The following is a 27,663-nucleotide window of genomic DNA, read 5'->3' as shown; positions in this document are numbered from 1 at the left end:
TTCACCGACAGCGCGCGCACCGACTCACCTAAGAAACGGTGAGTGGGGAGTCGGTGTGCGCGCGCTGTCGGTGAATTGGCCGCGGTGTGCGTGAAAGGGAAACGAGAAACGTCTTGCACCAAGACTACTTATTTGCCTGAAGATCTCTAGATGGCTACAAAGATCGCTAGTAAAATGACGTTTTGTTAGTAATTATTGTATCATAAAAAGTATCCGACTTTAATATAGAGGTCTGAAGCAGTACTGATCTTTTAGACATGAAAATATTAACAACCAGGTCCTAGTGGTTAGTCCACTCTTATGTAACAACTCCCCAAACCTGCTGCTACAAATGTACTTTAATATAAAGGTCTGAAGCAGTACTGATCTTTTAGACATTAACATATTAAAGTCACCTGGAAGTAGTATTTTTTCAAAATAAAGCTTTTGTCACTAATATATGTGTTTTGATGAGTGGATGTGAATAAACAGTTAACTAAGGTTTTAAAAAATCAGTTCTTATGTTATTTACAAATTTAAGAGTAGACCCCGACCCGAGAGGGCGCTGTTCGTGACGTCAATCGAGGCAGACTTTGCCTGTGGTGCGTAGAGTTAACACAATTGCAAAGTATATGTACGGACCAAGTCGTGAGTTTGTAAGTTTCAAAACAAGATTGTTTTTTTTTTCCGGCAATGCCGACCAGGTGTATTACTGCTGAATGCAGAAAAACACTTTTTGAAACGTACCAACTCACGACTTGGACGTACATGTACTTTGCACGTGTGTTTACTATACGCATTGCAGGCAAAGTCTGCCTCGATTGACGTCACAAAAGGGGTAGGCGGAGTCAGCCCCCAAACAACTTTATATATTTTTTAAACATATAAATCGTGACAAACAATTACTAAAAAAATTGTTTTATTGTTCGTAAGCATATACTCTTATGTTTGAAAGAAAACAAATCTATTTCCAGGTGACTTTAACAACCAGGTCCTAGTGGTTAGTCCACTCTTATGTAACAACTCCCCAAACCTGCTGCTACAAATGTACTTGAATAAAGAGGTCTGAAGCAGTGCTTGCATCTTTTAAACATGAAAATATAAACAACCAGGTCCCAGTGGTTAGTCCACTCTTATGTAACAACTCCCCAAACCTGCTGCTACAAATGTACTTGAATAAAGAGGTCTGGAGCAGTACTTGCATCTTTTAGACATGAAATCATTAACAACCAGGTCCTAGTGGTTAGTCCACTCTTATGTAACAACTCCCCAACCCTGCTGCGTGGGGGATCGTCGCGAACCGTGCCGGAATGTTCCGAGAGCACACGAAAAGTTCCGAACCGCTGTAGTGGTTAGTTTTTAGTGCCTTCCTAGAGGTTAGGTTTGGATTCGCGTGGTGAGCTTTCAATAGCGCCCTCTATTGGCCTTGTAAACTTTCTGACACAAACCACCAACTACCAGCATCGTGTGTACGACGACGTCGTAATTAGTAGAGAGTGCATCATGTCATAAAATTATACTCGCAACAACAGTGCCAACTGCTTAACAGTCATGACATGTGTGTGGGTGTTTGCCCTTGAATATCGTTGAAATAAAATAATGCGGGCAGCTGTTGATGTGTCTAGTTTATTGCTCCATGGTTTTAGTTGTACCACACCAGCAACCAATAAGTTGCTATCTACAATAAGTTGTGAGGAAATGCAACCTTGATTTGAGAAGACTTTGTGAGGAATATGGATGCGGAATATGATGGTGGAGACAAGGCAAGGCTTGTCCAGAAAGAAAGACCGGAGGTAAGCAGTAAGGACTGTACTGTGTGTGTACACCAGCAGTTAGCCCACCTTGTTGAGCTGTTAATGGCTCCGCTTTTAACATCGGTCTCATCACTGTCACCATGTTAAAAGCGGAGTCATTAACAGCTCAACATTACAAGGTGGGCTAACCAGCAGTATGAGTATGACCAGCTGGTTTTGTACCGAGTCTTTTTTAGTTTAAAAGACACCTGGAAACTGGTATTTTGTCAAAATAAAGCTTTTGTCACTAAAAAATATGTGTTTTTGATGAGTGGAATATGAATAAACAATTAACTTTAGGTTTAAAAAACTTAGTTTCCATGTTATTACCAAATTTGAAAATAAGCCCGACCCGAGAGGGCGCTGTTCGTGATGTCAATCGAGGCGCGATGAATCGCATCATGCAGTGACGCTTTGCGCAAGCTAAAAACATGCCCTCAAAGTTGAAACAATTACTGATTTTTTTTTTACGTTAGGCAAATGCTCCTTTTAGGTTCGTGACGTCTTTCAGGTACCTTCTTCGACTTCCCCACTAGCTGGACAAATTGTTGGGATGGCGTCATGTTTTACAAAAGAACTTTTCTCTTCATGTCAAAATGTGCAGTGTATTCCTGATTCTTGAAGCACGACGGCTCAAAGTCTTTAGTTGTTTTGCTGGATCCAGCAGCAATACACCTGGTCGACATTGCCGGAAAAAAAACGTTTTTTCGAAACGTAAAACACTCGACTAGGACTTGAATGGGAAAAGTTTCCGCATGGCGCCACCACTTTTTCATTCGAAATAAAATAATATAGTATCTAATTTACCTGATTGATATATCCCTTTTTGTAAAAATGAGTGAAAAAGTGGTGGCGCCATACGGAAAGTTATCCCTTGAATGTACTTGTGTTCGATGTTCGATCGAGGCAAAGTCTACCTCGATTGATGTCACAAAAGGGGTAGGCGGAGTCACCCCCACACAACTTTATTTATTTTTTTAAACATCGTTAAAAACAATTACTCGAAAAATTATTTTATTGTTCAGAAACTTACTCTAATGTTTGAAGAAAAACAAATTATATTTCCAGGTGACTTTCATACTTTTTTAACTACTACTACAGTCTTTCTCAAAGTCAAATGCTGACTTGTGTACAAAAAGTGTTTGGGTTTCAGAATACAACTAAGGAAACATGTTTGGCTGATTTTGATAATTTTTTAATTATATGAAAAAATGTGGGTAGTGTACCATTATTGGTTGTTTTCATTGGTGCTGAAAAAAGTGTTAAAATAAAATAATAGGGCCTATGACTTTGAGTTGACTCTCAAGTCTGCAATTTATAAATCTATGCGGTCTTGTTGTGTTTTGCCCCAAATCCGAAACCTGTAGTAGAGGCATTGTAAAACTGAGTCCACCTTAAAGGAACACGTTGCCTTGGATCGGTCGAGTTGGTCTTTGAAAAACGTTTGTAACCGTTTTTTATAAAATGCATATGGGTAGAAAGATGTTGTAAAAGTAGAATCAGTGATCCACACAAACATGCCTCGAAATTGCGTGGTTTTCCTTTTACCTCGTCGACTAACACGTCGGCCATTTATGGGGGTCAAAATTTTGACTCCCATAAATGGCCGACGGTGATAGTTCGCACAGTAGAAGGAAAACCACGCAATTTCGAGGCAAACTTGTGTGGATCATTGTATGCTACTTTTAAAACATCTTTTCAACCATATGCATTATATAAAAAACGGTTAAAAACGCTTTTGTTTTGACCAACTCGTCCGATCCAAGGCAACGTGTTCCTTTAAGCTTGGACATGTTTATCAGATAAAAATCCCTGTTGTTTTTCCTTCTAGTTTTGAGTCTCGTGACCGTGCATCAAAATCATTGTAAAAAGCCCCCCAAAAAGTTCTATTGTACTCTTGTTTACGAGTTTACACTGGCTATTTTATCTACCATATTTTTCTGATCTTAACCTTTGATCCATAAACAGAGTGTGGTGGGTATGAACAAGTTCAGACCTTTTGTTGGTTTTATATAATAATATTAAAAGGCCGTGGACGCTATTGGTAATTGTCAAAGACTAGCCTTCACAGTTTGTGTATCTCAACATTTTATATACATAAAATAACAAACCTGTGAAAATTTGAGCTCAGTCGGTCATCGAACTTGCGAGACAATGAAAGAAAAGACACCCTTGTTTGTCACATGAAGTTGTGTGCGTTTAGATGGTTGATTTCGAGACCTCAAGTTCTAAACTTGAGGTCTTTAAATTAAATTCGTGGAAAATTACTTCTTTCTCGAAAACTATGGCACTTCAGAGCATGGAGGATTTTCTTCCTCCATGTTCAGAGGGAGCCGTTTCTCACAATGTTTTATACATGTTACCATCAACCTCACCCCATTACTCATCACCACGAAAGGTTTTATGCTAATAATTATTTTGAGTAATTACCAATAGTGTCCACTGCCTTTAAAACATTGTGTATTTCTGGTGGTGAAACCAAAGGTTGCCTCAAGAGTGAATTTAATCACTGCAATTCTGTTTACATTGTGACACCCATTCTAAGTGACACTGTGACAGTATCTTGCTCGAGAACTCCATGTGCCAATGCCAAGACCGGGACTCGAACCCACACTCTACTGATCAGAAACACCAGTGCTTTTTTAACCAATACTCTAAATCGCTCTACCAGAAGAAATTTCTGAACTTGGGGCAAAAATCCACAAGAAAGCAGGGGCTGATTTCATAAAAAGAGCTAAGATTGATCTTAAATGCAAATCAATCGTTACTAAGTAAAGTGCGGTGTAATACAAATCATATGGTAATACTGGCAGTTTTGTCTTGCAATTAATTTGATTGGTTTGTGAAATCGGCCCCAGGGTTTTGTAGCTTATTATGCTTGACCAGATTTACGTACTTGCATTATCTATTTGACATACTGTCTGCCTGTATTTGTAATTGTTTAATGGCCTAATAAAGAATAAGAATAAGAATAAGAAGATCAGAATCGTAAATGAGAAAAAACTATACACAGGTTAAAAAACACGTGAACTTTTTGCATTTGAACAAGAGAGTTTCATGGCTTGTGTTTTAGGCCTATCAGTAAGTTGGACTTTGTTTCTCAACAAAATTGAAAGATACTTATCAAACAAAAAGTCAACTTTTTTTCTAAAGCATTTTTTCCTCTTCAAATTGAAGATACGCAGTGCGGTTGATTTGTAAATTTCAAGACCTTGAAATCAGACCTCTTTCAGTCTGTCTGGTTGAACAAGTTATAGTTTTTTACCAAGTTGAGATTAAAACTTGCTCTTTGGTCTACTTCTCTAGTACAGATGCTACTGCTTCCAAAAGCTCATTGATGAACATTCGTACTAGGGGTGCCAAAAAGTTGCAAATGTTATAATTTTTAAGTGTACCTTCCCCTGTAAAAGTATTTGACCTTGTTGTTAAAGCATTAAAGCATTACTTGGCCTTAAATTTCGAACCCTGATCTTGCTCTTACGCTACACAAGGGAAATCAAACACTTACTTGGGATGTTTTATGAAAGCTATTCAGGTATTTTGTAAATATTTATCTGTAGGTCAGTGAGAGTGATGGAGCGCAACAGGAGGGAGGAACTTTCCAGACTAAGATCGGTCTTGCTTTATCCTGTATAGGATGCGTGGTTGGAACGGGAAACATCTGGAGATTCCCAAGAATCTTGGCCAATAATAGCGGCGAAAAAGGTAACTTTTTTGCTTGGTTGTAAAGTATGACTGACAGAAAACACAATAATGGTACCACTTTTCTTCTGTAATTTTAGCATTTTTTCCCAATGGTAGTAACTTGTTTTTAAAGTATCTGAAACAGCCCATAAATATTTCCAGTGAGTTGAAATGCAGATTTGTACTGGAAATTGATTTTTCATAAACTCCCAAATTATGTTTTACAAAATATAAATAACGACCATGAGGCCAAAACCTTTTTTACAAAACTGGACTAAAAGTCTTTTCATTTTTTTTTATTATGGTATTTCCTTACCTCTACCAGCTGTAATAAGCTTGTCTGATTATTTTGTTATAAATGCTTGTATTTAGTTGTGCTTGTGTACATTTTATGGAATTGGGGCAATTAAAAAGCAACTGTTTGTTTGTTTGTTTCTTGTTTGTCTGACAGGTTGTCTTCAATTCTTGATGATCTGGGTGATCTTTCTCTTCATCTGGTCGATCCCGATGCTGATAATAGAATACTCCGTCGGTCGCTTCACTAAGAAATCAACGATCCTCTCTTTCCAGAAGATGATCGGTGTGGAGAATATGTGGGGAGGTGCATGGATTGCCCTGGTAACACTTGGAATAGCGTAAGTGAATTTACCCCGGCCTAATTTTCTGTTGAGCAGAAAAGTTCTTTGCTAAGCAGAAATTTAGTGATTCGAACTGCCTCTAGCTACTGGGCAACCTCGGTTGTGATAGTCTAGTTGGTATGACCCTGCTCAAGAATTGGAAAGGTCAAGTAATATATGCCTGTGATTTGATTTTCACAGAACTCGGAAAAAGTATACAGTGCTAACACACATCGGTGTATGGGTGAAACTAAAATGAATAATCTTTCTGATACAAACTTAATCATCTATTAAAATGTCCAATTTGATGTGCCTTCAATTAATGTGGGCCCTGGAAACAGCATTGTCAAATGTCTCCTTTTTAAAAATTTAATTAATAGGGCCTAGATCCTAAAGAGGGTAATTCAATTGCTCGCATACAGTGAACATGTTCCATTGAAAACAGAAAAACAGTTCTAGGGCTATTACAGTTACATGAGAAACCACCAAAAAGGGATGAGATAAAATTGTCACCATACCATCAGCCATTGATACTGTTGATGGTGATGTCATATTATTATACAATGTGTACAACCAATGTTGTGTGTATAATTAAACAATTTTAACAGAAGAAAAAAAGAAAAAAACGACACTCATAATTTCTGTGTTGCTATGCTGTATACAGTGGTAGGTACAATGTACTCAGTATGCATTGTCTGACATGCATGGAAATGTGGTTCGCAAAAATCAATATTTACCTTGGACACTGAGTTTGTATAATTTATAATATAGCCAGCCCATCTGTTGCAAAGGACTAAAATTGCCTATCTGCATATATTCAAATTAAAGGCACTGATTTTGATTTCACCAAATTCTTCCTAAGTTTAGGATTAATCTAAGGGGATATGCTGAGTTAAGTTCCGTATCTAAAGACGTGGGACGCATTGAACCAATCCTAAGTTGGGACGAGTTACTCGCTGCTGAGCACTCTTGGTAATTACTCAAAATAATTGTAAGCATAAAAACTTACTTGGTAATGAGCAATGGAGAGCTGTTAAAAGTACAGATAAGTTGCAATAGACGCCATCTTTAAGGGCAAATTGCATTTAAGCTTGCAGGCGCGTCAAGCGCTCAGTTTATTAACGCAACCACGCTGTTTACTAACCAATCAGGCAACGAGTTTTGTGAATTCTGCGCGTGCTGCACGCCGTTCTCCCGCAAAACACATGGCTATGTGTTCCAAATTGCTCGTAAAGATGGCCGATTTACGTCATGTGGGAACTATCTATATAACATTGTGAGAAACTGCTCCCTATGAAGTAACATAGTTTTTGACGAAGCTGTAATTTCTCACTAAAATATTTGAACTGAATTCGAGACCTCCACAGAATTCAAGGCATCTGGAAGCACACAACTTGTGACAAGGGTGTTTCCTTGTCTTTTAAAATTTGTTGTACTTCTTTGGGATAAGGATAGCTCAGTTGATACAGCACTGGCCCATTTATTCGCAGTTTGTTGGTTTAAATCTCGATCTATTAAATGTTTTCTTTGTTCAAATCAAAATACCCAGTTAGTTTTCCTTGTGGATTACTACTTCATATTAACTAACTGCAGGCATGATAATTATTAATAATTATTAATAATTATGATAATTATTGATAATTATTCTTATTTAGTCTGTATTCCAATTTTTTTTGTTTTTGAAAAAATGATTAAATAGCCTGAACACACGCGCCTACACCATATGCACGTGGAGGTCAGTCCTTTACTCATTAAAATATTTCTTGCTTTTCCAAGGACCCTTTATCGTATGTGTGACTAATCTAAGCATATTTGTGTAAATTAAAAAGTTGTTTTTCCATATTGGCTGAATATTTTTCTTTATATTAAGTAAGCAAAGTATAGTGTTTGTGTGATCAAAATCACCAAGGATGTAATATAATATTGCCTGACTAAGCTAAGCATATTTGTGTGAATTAAAAACTTGTTTATTGATTCTGTTTGAATACTTTTCTTTATATTAAGTAAGCTAAGCAAATATAAATAAATTAACAACTTGTGCGAGATTGTCTTAATATTTTTCTTTATGTTAACTAAGCTAAGCACAATATTTGTGTGAATTTAAAAACTTGTTTTTTCGTTATTGGCTGAATATTTTTCTTTATGATTAAACTAAGCTAAGTATAATATTTGTGTGAACTAAAAATTAGTTTTTTCGATATTGGCTGATTTTTTTTTCTTTATATTAACTAACAGATATTAAATTGGCATTCGGGATAAGGAAGTATTCATTTTGGTTTTACCTATTACACTGTTGTTAGTTAGCACTGTTTACTCAGTTTTTCCCGATTTCTGTGAAAAAAAATCACAATTCTAGAGCAGTGTCAAACCAAATTGGTATCACACTGCTCTAGAACTGCAAAGGTCCTGGGTTTGAATCCCTTTCAAGTAATATGTCTGTTGTTTTTTTCGACAGGTGTATACGGTAAAACTAAAATGTATTATTAACAACTTGTTTTTCGATTATGGCTGATTGTTTGTTTTGATATTATATTTTTGCAGAGCGTACTACTCAGTCATCGTAGGATGGTGTTTATATTATCTTTTCTTCTTCATCGCTAACGAGCTTCCGGAAACATTTGTTGAGAGTAATTCAATCTTCCATAATTTTTCAGAGGTAAAGTAACATTTGAGCCTACTTTTTATTTATTTATTCTATTTATTTATTTATTTCCAGGCAAACAGTACATAGTGGGTACGTTCGTTTAGCTTCCCTGGGTTGACCCCGGTGTGTGGCGTTTTTTTTTTCCCAGGATGAACGTGTGCAGATAATTTCGTCCTGCGAAAAAACAATGCCACACACCGGGGTCGACCCAGGAGAGCTAAACGAACGCACCCCCTGAGAAATAACACTATAAATAAGACTACAGAGAACAAGCCTGCGGAAAACCCTAAAGCAAAAATAATCACTATCAAAAGTGATCCAGACAGAAACAATATGAAGGCACATAAAAGTATAAGAGATAACAGTTCATAAAAAGTTATGGTCGTTTGAAATGACAAAGCTTGAAATTTACTATGGACTGCAAGCCCGACGCCAGAGAGTAATGACATTGGGCCAGTATTCTCTGGACTGGAAAAGTCAAGTGTAGTGTATTTCGCGTGGGATGGTAGACAATAATCCATACACTGTGCAAAGGAGCTGGGAATGCAGGTCATGGTGTGACCTTTGACATGAGCTGTATGCAAAGTAGACAGTACTTAATATTTATGAGCTGGGTGTAACCAAGTGGGCCAAAGCAAATATATCACATCAAGCTGTCTTAGGATTATGTTCAAACCTTGACTTTCGTTCTGAAAAAGAACAAACAAAATCTGTAAATTGTTAAAGTATTAATGAGATTAATGAGTATTATTTGCATTGCTATTGTTTGTCTGAAGCGCTGGGGTCTAAATGAAATGGCGCTATATAAAAACCCAATGTATTGTACATTGCATATTGTATTGTATTGAGATGAAGATTCTCTTACTATTAATAATTCATTTATTCAATCATCATAAATTTATTTTATTGCTGCCCTTACATTTCACAGTTAGGTTCATATTATAAGTAATACACAGTAACAAGCAAATTAAGATATGAAAAAATTATAGTTCACAATGATTTATATTGATCAGTAATAATATAGGTTTTCTCGGTCAATTTCGGAAAAAGAGCAGCCAATTTAACCACCAAGCTATTCTATTTCACGCAAAATCGAATGCTACTCAAAAGGGTCATTCGATTTCGTTTTGGGATTAGTCAAATGTAATGTTGCTTCATTTGAATTAACAAAATAATCATTCAATTTAACAATTCATCAAAGCAGCATTCAAATTCGCAGACGCTTCTTGAGGCGTGTGTGTCACGAAAAAGAATGACGCTACGCTAAATTGAACAGAGTGCTTAAGGAATTTGACTCGACTCAAAACGAAGTTTAATGGCCGAATTCTGAATTTGAAACGCAGTAACAACTGGAAGAGCAAAACAGCTTTAATTCGAACGCATGAAAATTAAATTGACTGCTCATTTGCCGAATTTGACCGAGAAAACCTATAGTTATAGGACAACAATTAGGTTTAGTTGAAGCTGAGGCTTTTTGCGCCTTAACCTATTGACAGACAAAACAACTTCTTGATGCTTATCTCATAGGTTTTTGACCTATTGACCCAATTCACCTGACGTCATCATCAGAATATTCTTGGATGCGCCATTTTGGTGGTCAAGTGTACATTTTAGGCAACGCAGCGTTTACACGTAAACCTATTGACCACCAACATGGTGAGCTTGGCAGCAGTTGCCACGTGTGCAAGGGGTCAAGGGGTCAATAGTGTTCCACATACTCACCTCCTTACATTAACCTTTGGCGTGTGTTTTGTTTGTCTACATGACATTTTCTTGTGCTAAGCAGGTTTTGGTGATTATACAGGCTTTATGAAATTGGGCCCAGTTGTCATCGCCAATGATTGAAGCTGGTTGGCCAGCAGCCTCCTCTGGGCAATGTCTCAAATATAGAGGGAGAATCCTCGAGACAGCAGGGGCTGGCTTGTAGTATAAAGGCACTGGGTGGATTTCACAAAGGAAGTCCTAACTTAGGACAAGTCCAAGGCAATGCTAAGAGATAGGACCAGTCCTAAGTTAGGATGAGTTACTCGTCCTAACTTAGGACCAGTCCTATCTCTTAGCATTGCCTAGGACTAGTCCTAAGTTAGGACTACCTTTGTGAAATCCAGGCCCTGGACACCTTTCGGTAATTGTCAAAGACCAGTATTCTCATCACTTGTATACCCCAACATATGCATAAATTAACAAATATTTTGACTTATTGGTCATCGAAGTTGCAAAAGAATAATGAAAGATAAAATACCCTTGTTGCACAAATGTGCTTAGAGATTGAAATTTACCGAAGTAGTTTTCCATGGTTTTGTTAACCCTGTGCAAGGTAAATTATAAGACTTATAACTTAGCTCCTCAATGAACCCTTCCCCCCCCCCCCAGGACTCCTTCTTTCCAGTCCTTTGCCATTTTGTTGCCATTGCCTTCGGAGCATTCTCAGTGGCCTGGGGTGTGAAGAGTATAGAGTTGGCCAATTGCGTCGTTGTTCCAGTCTTCCTTGTTCTTCTACTGTTTACATTCATCTGGAGTATGACGTTGGAGAATGCAGGCACTGGGATAAAGTTCATGTTCTCACCAGACTGGGGTAAGCTTGTTAAAAGTTTTTTTTTAAAAGCTTATGTCAGGGCCCAACTTCATAGAACTTAAAGGCAGTGGACACTATATTGGTAATAACTCAAAATAGTTGTTAGCATAAAAAAGATACTTGGTAACAAACAATGGAGAGCTGTTGATAGTATAAAACATTGTGAGAAACGGCTCCCTCTGAAGCAACGTAGTTACTACACAAAGTAATTTTCCACGAATTTGATTTCGAGACCTCAGAACAAGATTTTGAGTTTCTGAAATCAAGCATCTGAATGCTCACAACTTCCTGTGACAAGTTAAAAGGCTTGTCTTTGACAATTACCAAAGGTGTCCAGTGCCATTAATAACGGACAATTTTGTTTCAGTAGGGAGCATTTACACCCAATAATAGCCCCCCCCCCTTCTCCCTGGGAAAAGCTGTAATTTTAGTGAAAATATAAAGTGTGTCTAAATCAACCAAGGTGGACCACCTGAGCAAATTTTCTGTGTGGACACACCTGCTCAGTTCGCAAAATTTAGAAGTTGAGATTTTTCGACCCCGAAACCTTTATTACAGGGAAAGTATTCAAGTGACGGAGTTCAAACTTTTCACCAGGCCACATGGTAGGGGTGCACGTTTAAAGTGACCAAATATGCCTGGAATAAATAATATAATTCTACAGTGTTCAAAAGTTTCTTGAGGTTTGCACTTTGCCAACTGCTAATTAATTTGATTGTGCCCTTGAAAAAGCTATATCAGTCAAATTAATTATCTAACTAATTTAATTAGAAGTATAAATTACTAATATTATGTCCACTTCAACAGAGCAATTTAAACAGCCAGGATTGTGGGTGGATGCCGTTACCCAGAATGCATTTGATACAGGAGCAGGCTCAGGTTTGTTTGTCTCCTACGCTGCATATATGACGTCAAAGAATGGCATCGTACGCTACGGGACCCTCGTACCACTCTGCAATAATGTTATTAGGTGAGATATAAAGATATCATTAAAGGCACTGGACACTATTTGGAATTACTCAAAATAATTGTTAGCATAGAATGTTACTTGGTAACCATTAATGGATAGCTGTTGATAGTAAAAAACATTGTGAGGTACAGGTCCCTCTGAATCAACATAGTTTTTCAGAAATATGTAGTTTCTAACTTAAATAAAAAAATGCTTAAGGCCTGAAACCTTTTTATTATGAATCTGAAGGTGATTTTTGCAACAAGGGCGTTTTTTCTTTCAATATTCTCTTGCAATGATGACCAGTTGAGTCAAAATTTTCACAGGTTTGTTATTTTATGCATATGATGGGATACACCAAGTGACTGGTCTTTGACAATTAATAAAGGTGTCCAATGCCTTTAATCAATCACTGGACAATTTTTAGAGTGACAGTAATTAATATTAGTTTAAAAGTATACTGTATTTGGTCAGGCAGTTTGTGCTTTTCATGTCGAGTTTAAATTATAGCAATGAAATAAGAAACAGTGGTTTGTTGGGGTCGCTATTTCCTCAGTGTTTCAGACCAAGATATTATTCTGGAGGATTAGTACTGGAAAGAACTTTAGAATCAGTGAGCTTTCAGTATGGAGGATTGATTCTTGTAAGAACTTTATAATCAGTGAGCTTTTAGATGGAAATATTTCTTTTGAGGATTGGTACTGGTATGAACTTTATAATCAGTGAGCTTTCAGATGGAAATATTTACATTATAGAGGATTGGTGCTTGTATGAACTTTATAATCACTGAGCTTTCAGATAGAAATGTTTCTCTGGAGGATTGGTACTGGCATGAAAATTACAATCAGTAGGCGTTCAGAAGGAAATTTTAATTTTAATTTTAATTGGTAGTAGGCTTAATAAAAATAGTAGGCTTAATAAAAATAGTAACATCATTGCCAAACTGATAAGGGATAGTTCATTAAATTCTGACGTTTGTTTTTCCAAGGTTTGTTTTTTAATTAAGAAAGTGTCTAAATAATGACTGCGTAGTGTTTTTTTTAATGAGTTTTATTCTACTCATTCACACTAAGTTATGCAGCGATCAAGCTGAAGAGATCACATTTTGTACGGGTCTCAAGGACACAATACCAGCACATTTTTGAAACCACCTGATTGACAGTAGAATAGTTCCATATGAATATGCAAGTGTACTACCTGCATGTTTTATTTTTTCTTCATTAGGGCAAAACAAGACAAAATTATGTTTAGCGTCCCCCCTTTTTGTAAAAAGGAAAGAGGAGGGCCTTTTTTTTTCTTTTCTTGTTTAAATGGCCGCCAACACATTTTTTTAATACAAATTGTTTGGCTATTTTAAAAAGTGATCTGAGATCCATAAAGTATTTGCTGAGATCCTTAAAAAAAAACAGCGTCCCAGCCCACTTCCTTTTAAGAGGCAGCCTCCTTTTTTTAGTTTTATTACATTTACATAAAAAAATAAATATACATTATAAATGCTTACAGTCAGGCCTTACGTATCAGACGTATCTGTTCCACAGATACCCTGTACAAGAGGCGCTCATCAGAGCTAAGGAAACACCTTGTATCTAGGGGACACAGCGAACGTAGGGTCCAACTTGCTATCAACAGGGCTCTCAACGTACCTCGTCATACTCTGTTGACTAACACCGGAGTTAAAAAAGCTCCGACCAATAGAGTTGCTTTGGTCACCACCTTCCACCCCAAACTACCCAAACTTCCCTCAATTCTCAATAATAACATGCCTATACTTCACTCCTCCAGCAGGTTACACTCAGCAATCCCTAAGGTTCCCATGGTTGCATTCCGCCGCCCTAAGAACCTTGGTGACATACTAGTCAGGGCCAAACTTCCCCCAGGTACAGTCCAAACACAACCCCCAACAGATATACTGGGCTGTCACAAATGTACCCGTTCCAAATGCAGAACGTGTCTGCACATTAAGCCCTCACTTAAGGTGAAGAGTCATACCACTGGCTCTTCATACAACATCAAGACCGACTCTGAATGTAGCACGTCTAAGTCATATCATGTAAGAGATGTGGGAGAGACTAAGACCAAACTTAGTCTTCGCTTTGCGAATCATGTCTCTTCCATAAAGACTAAGAAACCGTACCCAGTCTCTATCCACTTCAACGGCCCCAATCATAGTGTCAGTGATGTTGAACTTCTGGTGATTGAAGCTTGCAATGGTGATGACACACACCGCAAGAGTAGAGAATCACACTGGATTCACCAACTCAAGACAGTCAAACCCTTTGGACTTAACATAAACACTGGTGTTAAATAACTTCTCATTACCCTCCACTTCACTTCGGCCCAAGAACTTATATGTTGTATATATTCTGTACATAAAGTATAAATTAATCTTGTTTAAAGTTGTTTTTATAAATTCATCACTGTAACTATCTGATGTAAGTAACCCCCCCCTTTTTTTTCACAGGTCCCTCATACCTATTTTTAAAATCATCATACCTTTGATCTTGCTATTCTTATTAATTGACCATTGTTAGTTGTAATAGATTGTTAGTTGCATCATGATGCAACTTGCTCTCTAATCCTACCCTTTCATGTCTCCCTGCATTGTTGTCTAACAATACATTTACCACTTTTATGGTCCAGTAACCCATCCTTTCATTCTAAACATCCTTTGTCCTGGCCACTTCACTCCTATTGGTTCATAGCCACCAATATTGTCTCTGAAATAGAAACTTTGATTGGCTGTTATTTTCCCGCTTCTTTCTGGATCCTTTCCTTAATCCCTTTCCCCCTCTCTTTTTCTATAAATGGATATGTATTTGTTTGTACTTGTTTTATGCCTCTGAAGAAGGTCCGGATTGGATCGAAAGCTAAGGCCATCTACCCTATTCATTACATTATAAATTTTTTTATAGAACAAACAAATGTTTTTATTAGTATTTGGCTTAATGTAAAAACCTTTATAAATCCTGTGAATAATTTGATATGTAACTCAGTTCAAGAGGGGAGTTGGTCTATAAAAAGCGTTGGTAACCATTTGTTATAAAATGCAAATGATTGGAAAGATGTTTTACTAGAGATTGAGAGTTTGTGAACAAACTCAAGGTGTTCGGTTTCCGGGAGTAAAAGCCTGGATTAAAAAACAAATATTACACCTTGCTTTGTTCTCAAGATTTGTAATAAATGATTCAAATTACAAAAACTGTCAAAACCACATGATTACGTCATCTAGTAAAAGTGTTTGTTTGGTGACGTCATCGGTAATATTTGTTTTAAACCAGACCTTTGCCAGACTTGTATGGTGTGATGGTAAAGCATCAAAGGATGTTTATTTCGACCTAAAAGACAATAAACCACGCCCTTTAAAATCATTTCACAGTCACTTCCCGTTTAAACAGGTCAAAAGGTCAACGAAAGTTCACCAACATATCCATTTCTGTCAAGTACGTAAAGCCCTTTCATATGATGTACAGATTGTCAAAATAGCTTATGTAGTTTAGGAAATATGAACTTAGGAAATATTGACTGACGACTGAAGAAAAGACTGTAAGGGGCATGTATGTTTTAACCGCCTTGAACGAAGACTATTCTTCATGAAGCTTTTTCGCGCTCTATTGATAATATTTTAAAAAAGAAGTAAAAAAAAAGACGTGGATCAAAAATAATGATTTTTTGAAATAATAATTTGAATTTTTATTACTCAAGAATGGACGACGTCATCATGACCTAACTAACACATTATTCCACTCCTAATGCATATCTAACTATGTGCGAAGTTTCAAGTTCATACGAGTTTGGGAAGTGTACTTTTGTTCGAGGACAAGGGACGAAGAGAAGAAGAAGTTGAAAATCTGGATTGTTTTATTGATTTGTTTGTACTAAAGTTTTGTTTAATCCAGCAGTTTATTTTAGCAAGACCACTCCTAATTGCTTGGGCCTTATGCTTTAACCATTCTGTTTTCTTTGAATGTTTTGTATTGTAACATCCATGTCTGTGCATGGAGGTAGAAATAGATTAGTTTACGTAACGTCCTTTCCTACTAGAGAAAGTTTGAAAGGGCTTATGTTATTTCAGAGATTTTTTTTCTTCAAAATATTTAACTCAAAATAACTTGGATAGTTGTTTTAACAAATAATCAAAACAATTGATGATTATGCTAAGTTCAAGAAGTAATAAATATCGTAATACTGACGTGAATTCTGTGGGCCCAAAACGCCCTTCACCCGGGGGGAGTGGTCGATCGATGTAACGTCTCTGTTCTTCTCGGTGTTTAACCAAAACATGACCAATGTTCGTCATTTTGTACTGTTGTTTTCTCACATAATTAAAAGTCCCATGAATCACTGAAGTAGGTGGCCATCTCAGCGAAACTTCGTCTTCAATTCCTCATTGACCACTAAGCCATCAGAAGGGTAACATTTGAACAATTTGACGCTGAAGATTGAAATGAAATCGTTTGCGCAGCGTTCTGCATAGCTAATGTATATAGCTCTATGCATATCACGCTATGGCACAGAGTACAACAAACTTAGCAGCATGCCACCAAATAAATTATGCCTAATACACTACACGTTTACGCCACAAGTGTTACGCACAACCAATGGGGAAATTTCGTAGTTCTTTATACAAGAAATTGTGAACTTTCAAACTCGATTTTGAACCAGAAGACGAGCTCAAAATGGGATCACGTCTGCGAGGCATTTACAGAGTTTTTAACGAACTTTCCGATGATGTGTCGATTGTAACAACCCATCATGTAGATCAAAAGTTATGATTTTTTGAAATAATAAACTTTGAAAATTCATAACTCAAGAATTGATGACGTCATCGTGACATAACTCAAACGGTTTCTTCTCCTTATACATATCTAACTATGTTAAAGTTTCAACTTTATATGTGCTTGGGAAGTGTGATTTTTTTAGCGGACAATCGCCGCTAATAAGCAGAATGGATGATCACTGGAGCGTGCTCTGCTGCACCGCTAATACACTACACGTTGTGTGTATGCCTACGTGCAATGTTTATGCCAAACCAATGGGGATTTACGTTGTTCTTTAGACGTGAATTTTGAAATTTTCAACCTCTCTTTTGAGCCGGAAGACAACATCAAAATGGGGTCATGTCTGTGGGGCATTTACGGAGTTTTCAATGACGATTCCGATGATGTTTCGATTGTAAGAATCCCTCACGTAGATCAAAAGTTATGATTTTTTGAATTAATAAACTTTGAATATTCATAACTCAAGAATTGATGATGTCATTATGACGTAACTCACACGGTTTCTTCTACTAATAAATCGCTAACTATGTGTGAAGTTTCAAGTTCATACGAATTTGGGAAAGGCGCTTTTGTTAGCGGACAAGGGACGCTGAGAAGAAGAAGAAGAAGAAGAAGAAGAAGTAAAAAAAACCGAACAAAAATAAGAGGTGTTCGGGTTCAATGCCCGAACACCTAAAAAGTAGAATACAATGATCCACACAAACATGTCTCGAAATTGCATGGTTTTCCTGTAACCTTGTAGACAAACACTGTCGTCGGCCTTTTATGGGAGTCAATATTTTTTACTATCATAAATGGCCGACCTTGTAAGTGCACAAAGTAAAAGGAAAACCACACAATTTCGAGGAAAACCACACAATTTCGAGTCAAACTTGTGTGGATCATTGTATTCTACTTTAAAAACATCTTTCCAATCATATGCATTTTATAACAAATGGTTACAAACGCTTTTTATAGACCAACTCGTCCGATCCAAGGCAACATGTTTCTTTAACAGGAATGTTATTGGCCCAATGACCACGACACTTATGTATCGGGCTTTGATACCGTCATTGTAAAAGTCACTATTTTATTATTATTAACAACAGTGTCTCATTAATCATCTTCATTCCAGCCTGCTTTGCGGAATGCTCACATTCTCAACTGTTTTTTCAAGTGAATTAAGGAACGGATCATCTACAGAGGAAATTGTGAATTTGCTGCAACAAAATGGGCCTGGAAACACTGGACTCACCTTTATTTGGTCAGAAAACACTCACTTTTTCTCCTTAAATTGCTCATGTCAGTGTCCGCTAGAAACCTATTTGAGTTTTGGGGTTGAACAAAGAATTGACTAGAGTGGGATTTGAACCAACGACCTCATGATTATAGTGCCGGCGCTCTAACAACTGAGCTATCTAGCCCTATATTGGCGGTGTCCCTATTTTGTCAATATCTTTGTTCTGGGGTGCCAGTCAGAAGTCATACAACCGTTAACTGCCGTGTAACCAGGGATTACACCCAAATTATGTTACAACCTGGGAAGTGGCAGCAAGGGGATCACCTTAAGGGGATGCGACTTTTTGTTTCAGATATCAATATAAACCACAAGGGAAACTGACTGGGTAAATTTTGAAATGAGTTTTGGGGTTGAACAAAGAAACCTAATTGGTAAACAAAATTACACTTTATTTCCTCAATTTTACTAATTTGCCAATGTCAGTTTCCCTAATTACTTGAAATCTAATTTTGTTATAGGATTTTTAGGCAGGTCACTAAAGATGTTCATCTGGATTGTTAATAATCATGAATTAAGAGGTTCAGTATTTTTCACATCCAAAAATAATTTAGATGATGTAACAACTGCATTGTTTTTGGATTTGACAAAAAAAGGAACCTCTTAATTCAACTTTAGACAGGGTTTGAAATTGATACTGGGCCAGAAGCCCAAAGTGAGGTGGCCTTGTGTTTTTCTGTTGAATTAAATTCCTCACTAGGCCTTTATCTTTGTGAAAAAGTGTTGACCATAAATATGATAAAAATCTTTTAAATCTGTTCTTGTCAAAATTTGGACTCAATTGGTCATTAACTTTGGAAGAGAATAGTGCAAGAAAAAACACTCTTGTTGCACAAATTTGTGTGCTTTCAGATTCCTTTAAAAGGCTTCAGGCATGAAGTCTTTACCTTGTGAGAAATTACCTCGTTCTCAAAAACCTCGTTACTTCAGAGGGCGCCGTTTATCACTATCTTTTATACTATAAACAGCACTCCATTGCTTAGTTCCAAGTAAGTTTTCCGCAAAAAATTATTTTGATTATTTAGCAATAGTGTCCAGTGCCTTTAAAGTGTGTCTTCTTGATTCCTTGTAGGATGCCTATCCTGTATAATAAGATCAACGGTGGGCGAGTCTTCATGGTGTTCTTCTTCTTCTCGTTACTTCTTGCCGGCTTCAGCTCTCTGGTTGCTCAGTTAGAGCTCTTCGTTCACAACATGAAAGATTTTGGAGGTATGTTAAAATAAGACCTCAAATATGAGGCAACTAGAACTTGTTAACTTTTGGGTTCAAACATCCGTTTTTTGGGGGCAAAATTCAATCCAGCTTATGATGATGGCATCTACATTTAGAAAGGAGACCACACACCGTTTCTGAGGTGCTGTAGTTTTTGAGAAATTAGTAAAACAAGTCATGAAGTTTTGTGTGTTAGCACTGAAAACTCCACAGGAAAAAATCCACAGGCAATTAATCACTCGAATTCGAACCTACTACTTTTGGATTGCTAGAGCAGATTCCTTTTTAACCTATGGAAAAATCTTGTGAGCTTATGCCGACATTGTTCCCTAGGGGCGTTTCAATCAAACAGGTCCTTCATTGCAGGGTTTAAAAGTATACCTTGGGCAATTGCCAAACCAGTACTAGAAAGGCAATACTCATATAATAATAACAACAATTTTAATAGTAATAACAAGTATTTAGAATGCTCCCCATAGAACGTTATATCACAGCGTTTACAAAAAAATAATAGCACACAACAAACAACTAAATTTCATCAGAAAAGGTACACACTACATAATGTTTGAAAGGAATATGGGGAAAAAAAGAGCTTAAGTTAACTGACTTAAGAGATGTGTTTTCAGAGGTTTCTTAATTGGTCTGTGGAGTTAGCGGCTTTAATAAAAGAGGGGATGTTGTTACATTCTGTGGATGCAGTTACTGTGAATGTGCGATCGCCAGCTTTGCTACGGGTCATATTAATCTTGTGAGATAAAGTTATATTTTAATAATAATAATAATAATAATAATAATAATAATAATAATAGCTAATTCTTATATAGAATTTCATAACTGAAAGAAATACCAATGCGCTTAACAAAAAACAAAAGGCAAACAATAAAGCAACCAATAACAAAAAATACGCTAACAAAATGCAAACGAAAGGATTAAACTGAACAGAAGGCAATAGAAAACAAATGGGATTTGAGCAGAGTTTTGAATTGTTCCATGCTCTGTGGAGAGCGGATGTAGCCAGGAAGAGAGTTCCAAAGTTGGGGGGCGGCACTAGAGAAAGTCCTTGAACCGAAGGATTTTCAAAGCTAACCAACCTGAATACAATGTCTCTGTTTCTCACAGTGTCAAGAAAAATAGCTACTCCAGTTGTTGCATTGGTGGTATTTTTTTCTGGCCTTGGTTCGGCTCTCAGCCTCAACTTTTTAGTTAATCAGGTATGGAAGAATTCTATTTATATGGTTTATGGTTTGTTTGTTTTGATGCAATTTTTACGTTTTCAGTGATTTTGGTTAAAATGCTAATTCGTTTCAATATGTAAAAATCAATTTAATCATTACATTTACTTGTAATGGAATGCTGGCTGATGCTATACAAATAGAGCAAAGCAGGCAGAAATTCAATCAATTACTTTTTATTTATAATTAATCGATTTAAAAAGAATAACCTTCCGTCAACATTTGTTTATGACAATTGTTGTTATTTTGAACTATTTGGGTTTTTTTGCTTTGAAAAGGTTTGCTATTGATTTCCTAGGGCTGTTTCCCTTTTTCTGCTTAGCAGAAGTTGTCAAAGCCATACTTTCTGTCTAAAGGGTTTCGATACCTTTAGTAGATCAAGTTTTCGGATGAATCCCTACTCACTGTGAAGAAAGATGTTTGTATTTACCTGTAGAAGTTTCAGCGTCATTAGTCGTCAAGTTTTTTAGACGAAAAAGGGAAAATCACAGAGCAATGTTTTCTGGAGAGTTGCGTAAATCCACTGTATATGCTGAACTATTTTTCCTCTCACTGAGACGAAAATAATTTTTCTAAAATTGTTTTTTTAATTTCTCATGACTTTCTACCATCATTATCTTTAAACTGTGTAAGTTTAATGTACATTTTTCAACGTTTTTTGTTTGGTGTCAAAATTTACCCAAACCCTTAAAGGAACACGTTGCCTTGGCCCTCGGTCAAGTTGGTCTGTAAAAAGCGTTGATAACCATTTGGTATAAAATGGTTTGAAATTTGTTATAAAAGTAGAATACAATGATCGACACAAATTTGCCTCGAAATTGCGTGGTTTTCCTTTTACTTTACGAACTAACACGGTGGGCCATTATGGAAGTCAAAAATTTGACTCTCATTATAGGCAAACTGTGTTAGTCGACGAGGTAAAAGGAAAACCGTGCAATTTCGAGGCGTGTTTATGTGGATCATTGTATTCTACTTTTACAGCATCTTTCTACCCATATGCATTTTATTAAAAATAGTTGCAAATGCTTTTCAAAGACCAACTCGATCGATCCAAGGCAACGTGTTCCTTTAAGGCAGCTTAATGAAATTTAGTATCAATAAATTATTATCATAATTCAATATTTTTCTATCTTTCTATGACAGGATTTTGTTTGGGGATTTGGCCTTTTACTCTCAGGAATGGCTCTGCAATTTTTAGTCATTCGATATGGAGTCCATAAATTCCGCGAAGAACTTGTTAATAAATTCAGCGAAAGTGACTGGCCGCTGCCTGTTATATGGGAATGGATTGTTAAGTAAGAGACCATATTGTTGTTTACTGCTTGCTTTTTCTGTGTGCTTTCTGACCCTCTTTCTCTATTCATGTATTTCCTCTTCACTGCTTTTCTTACACTTAGAAACCTGTTCATATTTTTAACAGGCTCTTCAAAAATGAGTTGCTGGTCGCACAACCCACTTTCCAGTATAGGGCTGTTTAGTGATGAGAGGATGAAAAAAATGATAATGTGGTTTTAAGCCTCTTCAGGGTCTTTATTTTGTCATTTTCTGATAGAAAAACCCTTTGTTTTTGATCTATAAATAATAATAACAAAGTCTTATATAGCACACGTATCTACCAAACAAAAAAATCCCACAGTCATATACTTGGGTGGGATTCAAACCCAGCACCATTGCCATATCAGAGTAAATATCTACCATATTGCCACCAAGATTGCCCAGTAGTATTATGCATTTTAAATTCTATATTTTAGCATAGTATTATTTTTTGCATTTGCATTGGGGATAAAGAATATTTTTTTGTTTTACCCTTCTACGTTGTGTATAAAGCACTGTATACTCAGTACTTTCTTGACAATTACAAATTACAACACTTTTTTTGACAATTACAAATAGTGTCCATTGTTTTTAAAGGGAAGGTACACGTTTGGTAATTGTCAAAGACCAGTCTTCTCATTTGGTGTATCCCAACATAAGCATAAAATAACAAGCATGTGAGAAAATGATGAGAGGAAACACACCCTTGTTGGACGATGTGTGCTTTCAGATAGGATTGAAAGACTTCTGGATAGAAGTCTTTTATTACTTTAGTGAGAAATTACCTCTTCCTCAAAATCTATGCTACTTCAGAGGGAGCCGTTTCTTACAATGTCTATCAACAGCTCTCCAATGCTCATTACCAAGTCAATTTTTATGTTAATATTTGTTTTGAGTAATTACCAAACGTGTACTTTCCCTTTGATAAGATCCCTTTAGTCTCATTTCTATTACTAATTGAACGTTCTTTTTTCCCATTCTATAGATTTGTTGCTCCTCTGGAAGCATTAACATTAATTGTTTGGTGGGCAGTAACAACAATCATGAACTCCGATCCTTGGTATGGTTTCTCAACCGAGAGCTTCATGATAACTATTGCTCAGGTAAGTGCAGGGTTTACCATTAACTTCTTCAGGGACTAGGCTGCAGCAGGACCAGTTAGCTTTCACAACTCTGTTAGCTTTTTCAATGTCGAATGAAATAGGGATGCTGTTTTCGATATCCCAGAACCTTTTTATTTTAGAGTTAAGACGCTGCAAAACTTTTAATTTCCCCAAACTTTGCTGATGACTCTACCTGTTTTAAATCTTTTCAATTTTTAATTATGACTTGTCAATTCACAAATCTTCTTTAAGTCATTGGTGCATCACAATAATTTTTTTAATTTCTGCTGTTCTTATTCCAGTGGAGTGGTTTCTTCCTACTCATCTTGCTGTTGAATTTCCTGTATGTCAAATATTGGAGACATTTGATACCAATTCCCGGTGACGTGAGCGAGCTTCCTCTACCGCCCTCGCCCGAGGGGAACGAGTACAAGGATGGAACGTACAGAACATTCGGCGAGTCAGAGACGCCACAGTAATCTGAAAGGTTATTTTCTCATCAAGGGGCATTACCTGACGTTTTCATTTGGGGTGGGGGGACGGGGGCAAAGAAATGCCCGGGGTTATTTGTGATGCAATCAAGTTTATGGAACATTACAGAATTGGCAAGAACAACATTGACTAAGATCACAGATGTACATAAAACTTACTCAGTTGAATGATGATGATGGTAGAAAACATCTCTTGCAATATTTCTATCTGAAATGTCATATTTGATGACGAATAAATGTGAAAAAAATTCAGTTTGGAGTTTATCGCTCAGTTAGCATTTTATTCATTTGTTTTTTAATCGATGGATGATTTTTATGCAAATGTGTAATCAGTTTTTCAATATTTTTTTGTGACCCTATAGCCTATTGATCACAAACTTCTACAAGTTTGTCAGTTTATGTATATGGTGGATTACATAAAATGCTTACACTGCCAGCAACTGTTTTGTTCTCAACAAAATAATTCTGTAAATGTTCCTTTATAGTCTATTGTCTGAAATACCTTAATGGATAAACAAGACAAAACAGGCAACAATGACATTTTCAACAAGATTTTGTTTTTGTAAATATTGCCACTGTTCCTCAATAAACTGCTAAACATTGAGGTCAATGCATTTGGTAACCAATGAGTGACAACTTCAGTATAAAGCTTAAAGGTATTGACTGGACACCGTGGGTATTTGTCAAAGACCAGTCTTCTCACTTGGCGTTGAAGTTGCAAGAAAATGATGGAAGAAAAAACACCCTTGTCACACAAAGTTGTTTGATTTTAGATGCTTGAGTTCAGAACCTCAAAATATAGTTCTGAGGTCTCAAAATCTAATTCTGAGGTCTCAAAATCAAATTCAAATATTTTATAAGATAATTACTTCTTTCTCAAAAACTTTTTACCTTAGAGGGAGCTGTTTCTCACAATGTTTTATTCTAACAACAGCTCTCCATTGCTTGTTTCCAAGTTGGTATTTATGCTAACAATTACTTTCATTAGTTATCCATAGTGTGCTGTGCCTTTAACTAAATGACAGTGGGTAAAAAGGGATGACTTGTTTAGCCATGCTGCATTTATTTAATTTCTCTAGTAAGTTTTCAAGAAACATTTAGGGATAATTCAGCGCAGGCTGTGAGTGTGTTGCTCGACAAAAAGACATCTCAAAACAGAATTGTATTTTTTTGTGAACAAATGTATTATTTTCTAACTACAGACATTTTACCAATTAAACATACTGTTAATAATATGAATGAATTCAAGCAGGGACATTTCTTGAATGAAAATAGTACCATGACAGCACATTTTACTAATTGCCTGACAAATCTCAAACTTAAAAATTGTCAGGGATGAGAACTTTAATCTGAATTCAGATTTTTTAAAAAGTCTTCCTAGTAAACAAAAAAATACTATATTTTTCTCAAGCTCAAATAATTCATGCTGAGCTCTCTCTTTGATCTGCTTCTCTAGTGCTGAGGATACTGTTCTTAAAAGCTTCTTGGAATCTATAACTGCGAGAGTTACCAAAGATTGGGATGCCATCATTGCAATGTACTTTCCAGAAGATCTACACCCCAGTCTCACACTTTTTTTTCAGCAGTGATTCTCACCTCTGATGTTTAGACCTGTAAAATTACAATTTTGTTTCACATATAATTATAAATTTACTTGGGAATCACAGGTTTTCAAAATGTTAGACACATGAGGCTCATCAGTAAGCATTTTGTTTCTGAGAGGATTTCCCCCTTTTTTATTTTTTGTTTGTTTCATTGTTTATCATATTGTTTTTATTTTTTTATTTGCCGTTTTCTTTATTTTGTTTATATATCTTCATCTATGTTATATTACCTATGAAAAACAGAGAATAAGATTTGTATATTAGCAGGTATTTCTGATTTTTTTTTGCCATGCATTAAATGATCAGAATATAATGTGGTGTGTCATTGTTCAAGCTTTTATAGTTCACCGGACCCATTCTCTGATGTTGTCAGCAGCAGAGTGTGGGTTTGAGCAGGCTGATTTATAGTTTATGTATTAATCTAATACAGGTACACCCCTTGAGCCCAACCTCGTGCTATTTCTACTGTTTACCCAACCTATGTTATCAATGTTACATGGGTGTTTGGTTTGGGCTCAACGGGTGTGCCTGTTTGGGACTCATGCTTATAAGTTTGCTTCTTAGTGAGCTCCCCTGCAGTATCATAAAGGTGTATTTATTTCCTCCTGCTGGCTTAACTGAATTATTTGCTTGAAGCCAGTGGACACTATTGGTAATTGTCAAAGACTAGCCTCCACAGTTGGTGTATCTCAACATATGCATAAAATAACAAACCAGTGAAAGTTTGAGTTCAATCGGTCATCGAACTTGCGAGATAATGAAAGAAAAAACACCCTTGTCACACAAAGTTCTGTGCATTTAGATGGTTGATTTTGAGACCTCAAGTTCTAAAATTGAGGTCTTGAAATCAAATTTGTGGAAAATTACTTCTTTCTCGAAAACTATGGCACTTCAGAGGGAGCTGTTTCTCACAATGTTTTATACTATCAACCTCTCCCCATTACTCGTCACCAAGAAAGGTTTTATGCTAATAATTATTTTGAGTAATTACCAATAGTGTCCACTGCCTTTAACTGAAACATGTACATTGTACATTTGCCTGTTTTACAATTCGTTATTGTGGAAACAATAAACCTTAAACCTGAGTGCTTCATGAAAAGTTGGGAAGGTGGTGCAGTCTGCTCGCCAGACAGGCTCCTACGCCTGCATCCTTATGGACTTTGAAGGGGATAACCCTGTTTCAGCTCCAGGAGTAGGTGGCAAGGTGCCTCTACTGGTGGTAGTTGTTATGGGTGAACAGCCCAAGCGAGTTAAAGACAGTGGACACTTTCGGTAAACAGTATTGTCCAAGGCCCACACTTCGTGTATCACAACTTAGATATAAAATAACAAACCTGTGAAAATTTAGGCTCAATCGGTCATTGGAGTCGGGAGTAAATAACGGGAAAAACCCACCCTTGTCTCTGCATTTTTGCGTGTCATGACCTTTGTTTAAAATAAATCCGTAATTCTTGACATCGAGAATTGATATTGTTTTAAAGTTTTCTCAAAAATTAAAGCATTTCATGGAATAATATTTCAAGAGAAGTCTTTCACCATTACCTTCTGTAAACCCTATAAGTTATTTGTGAATCTGTGTGAACTTTTTTTTCTTTTTTTGTACCGAAAGTGTCCAATGGCTTTAAGTGTATAGCCCTCCTTTAGGGCCTAATGTTAAGGCGATCTCTCATAATTTGTTTAAAAAAATAACATTCCAAAAATATAAAATGGTATTTGAGGCAGAAAATCAAGGTCCAAGACCATTGTTTAATAAAGATTGTTTTTAATATATAAATAAAATCAAACCATTATAAATTAAATGTTTTATTTATTATCAAGATTTCTATCTGTGTGTGAATTGAAGAAGCGTACTTCCAGAGATTTGATTAGAATTATAAGAAATATTTAAGTATTACAGAACAAAACTGGTAGCTTAATGTGTTTATTTACTTAAAAGAAATAGAGGTTTGCTCATGGGTGTTAAGCTTTAAACGAAGAGCGTAATAAAACAGAAGTTGTTGGAGTTATGGACTCATTGAGCAAGGTTTTATCAATCTTGTTTTCCATTGTTTTGTTTTAATGTAAAGCAAAAAGTGAATTGACTATAGAAAGCGGGATTTGAACTTGCAACCTCTGGAGTAATGTGCTGGCGCTTTTATTACTATAAGCTATTTACCCCTATTGTGACAGTTCCATGTTTCCATGGTCTTTGCCCAGTTGGTAAATTGCTGGCGCGGTAAAAACTAAAGAGGTTGCAGGTTCAAATCCTGCTCTAGTAAATTTTTTCTTTTGTTCAAACCTAAATCAATTCAAATTCACCTAGTCAGTTTTCCCATAAGGATGTTGGTTTGTAAAAATATGAAGAAATATTTTTCAGAAATCTACAAAAATGACTAAAACTAACATGGGTCGAAAGTTGCCATGAGTGTGGTC

General features: G+C 36.4%; 1 protein-coding gene across 2 annotated transcripts; it reads left to right on the top strand.

Annotated features, from left to right (window-relative positions):
- The first annotated feature begins 1,442 nt into the window (after positions 1-1,442).
- Positions 1,443-27,245, top strand: LOC139949913 (uncharacterized sodium-dependent transporter YocR-like). 2 transcript variants are annotated; one of them, XM_071948484.1, is made up of 13 exons: positions 1,443-1,772; positions 5,333-5,477; positions 5,908-6,091; positions 8,615-8,729; positions 11,091-11,292; positions 12,100-12,262; positions 18,134-18,262; positions 19,368-19,504; positions 20,627-20,718; positions 21,883-22,034; positions 23,039-23,156; positions 23,459-23,643; positions 25,104-27,245. In XM_071948484.1, exons 1-12 carry the CDS (start codon positions 1,713-1,715, stop codon positions 23,633-23,635), a joined length of 1,674 nt encoding a protein of 557 aa, XP_071804585.1. In that variant the 5' UTR covers positions 1,443-1,712; the 3' UTR covers positions 23,636-23,643; positions 25,104-27,245. The 2 variants fall into 2 exon arrangements, with proteins under 2 accessions (XP_071804585.1, XP_071804584.1); XM_071948483.1 differs by having other exon boundaries at positions 23,459-27,245.
- Positions 27,246-27,663: the final 418 nt, after the last annotated feature.

Source organism: Asterias amurensis, chromosome 17 (assembly GCF_032118995.1).
Source record: "Asterias amurensis chromosome 17, ASM3211899v1".
Classification (NCBI taxonomy): domain Eukaryota; kingdom Metazoa; phylum Echinodermata; class Asteroidea; order Forcipulatida; family Asteriidae; genus Asterias; species Asterias amurensis.
This window is presented reverse-complemented; position numbering and strand designations above follow the sequence as displayed.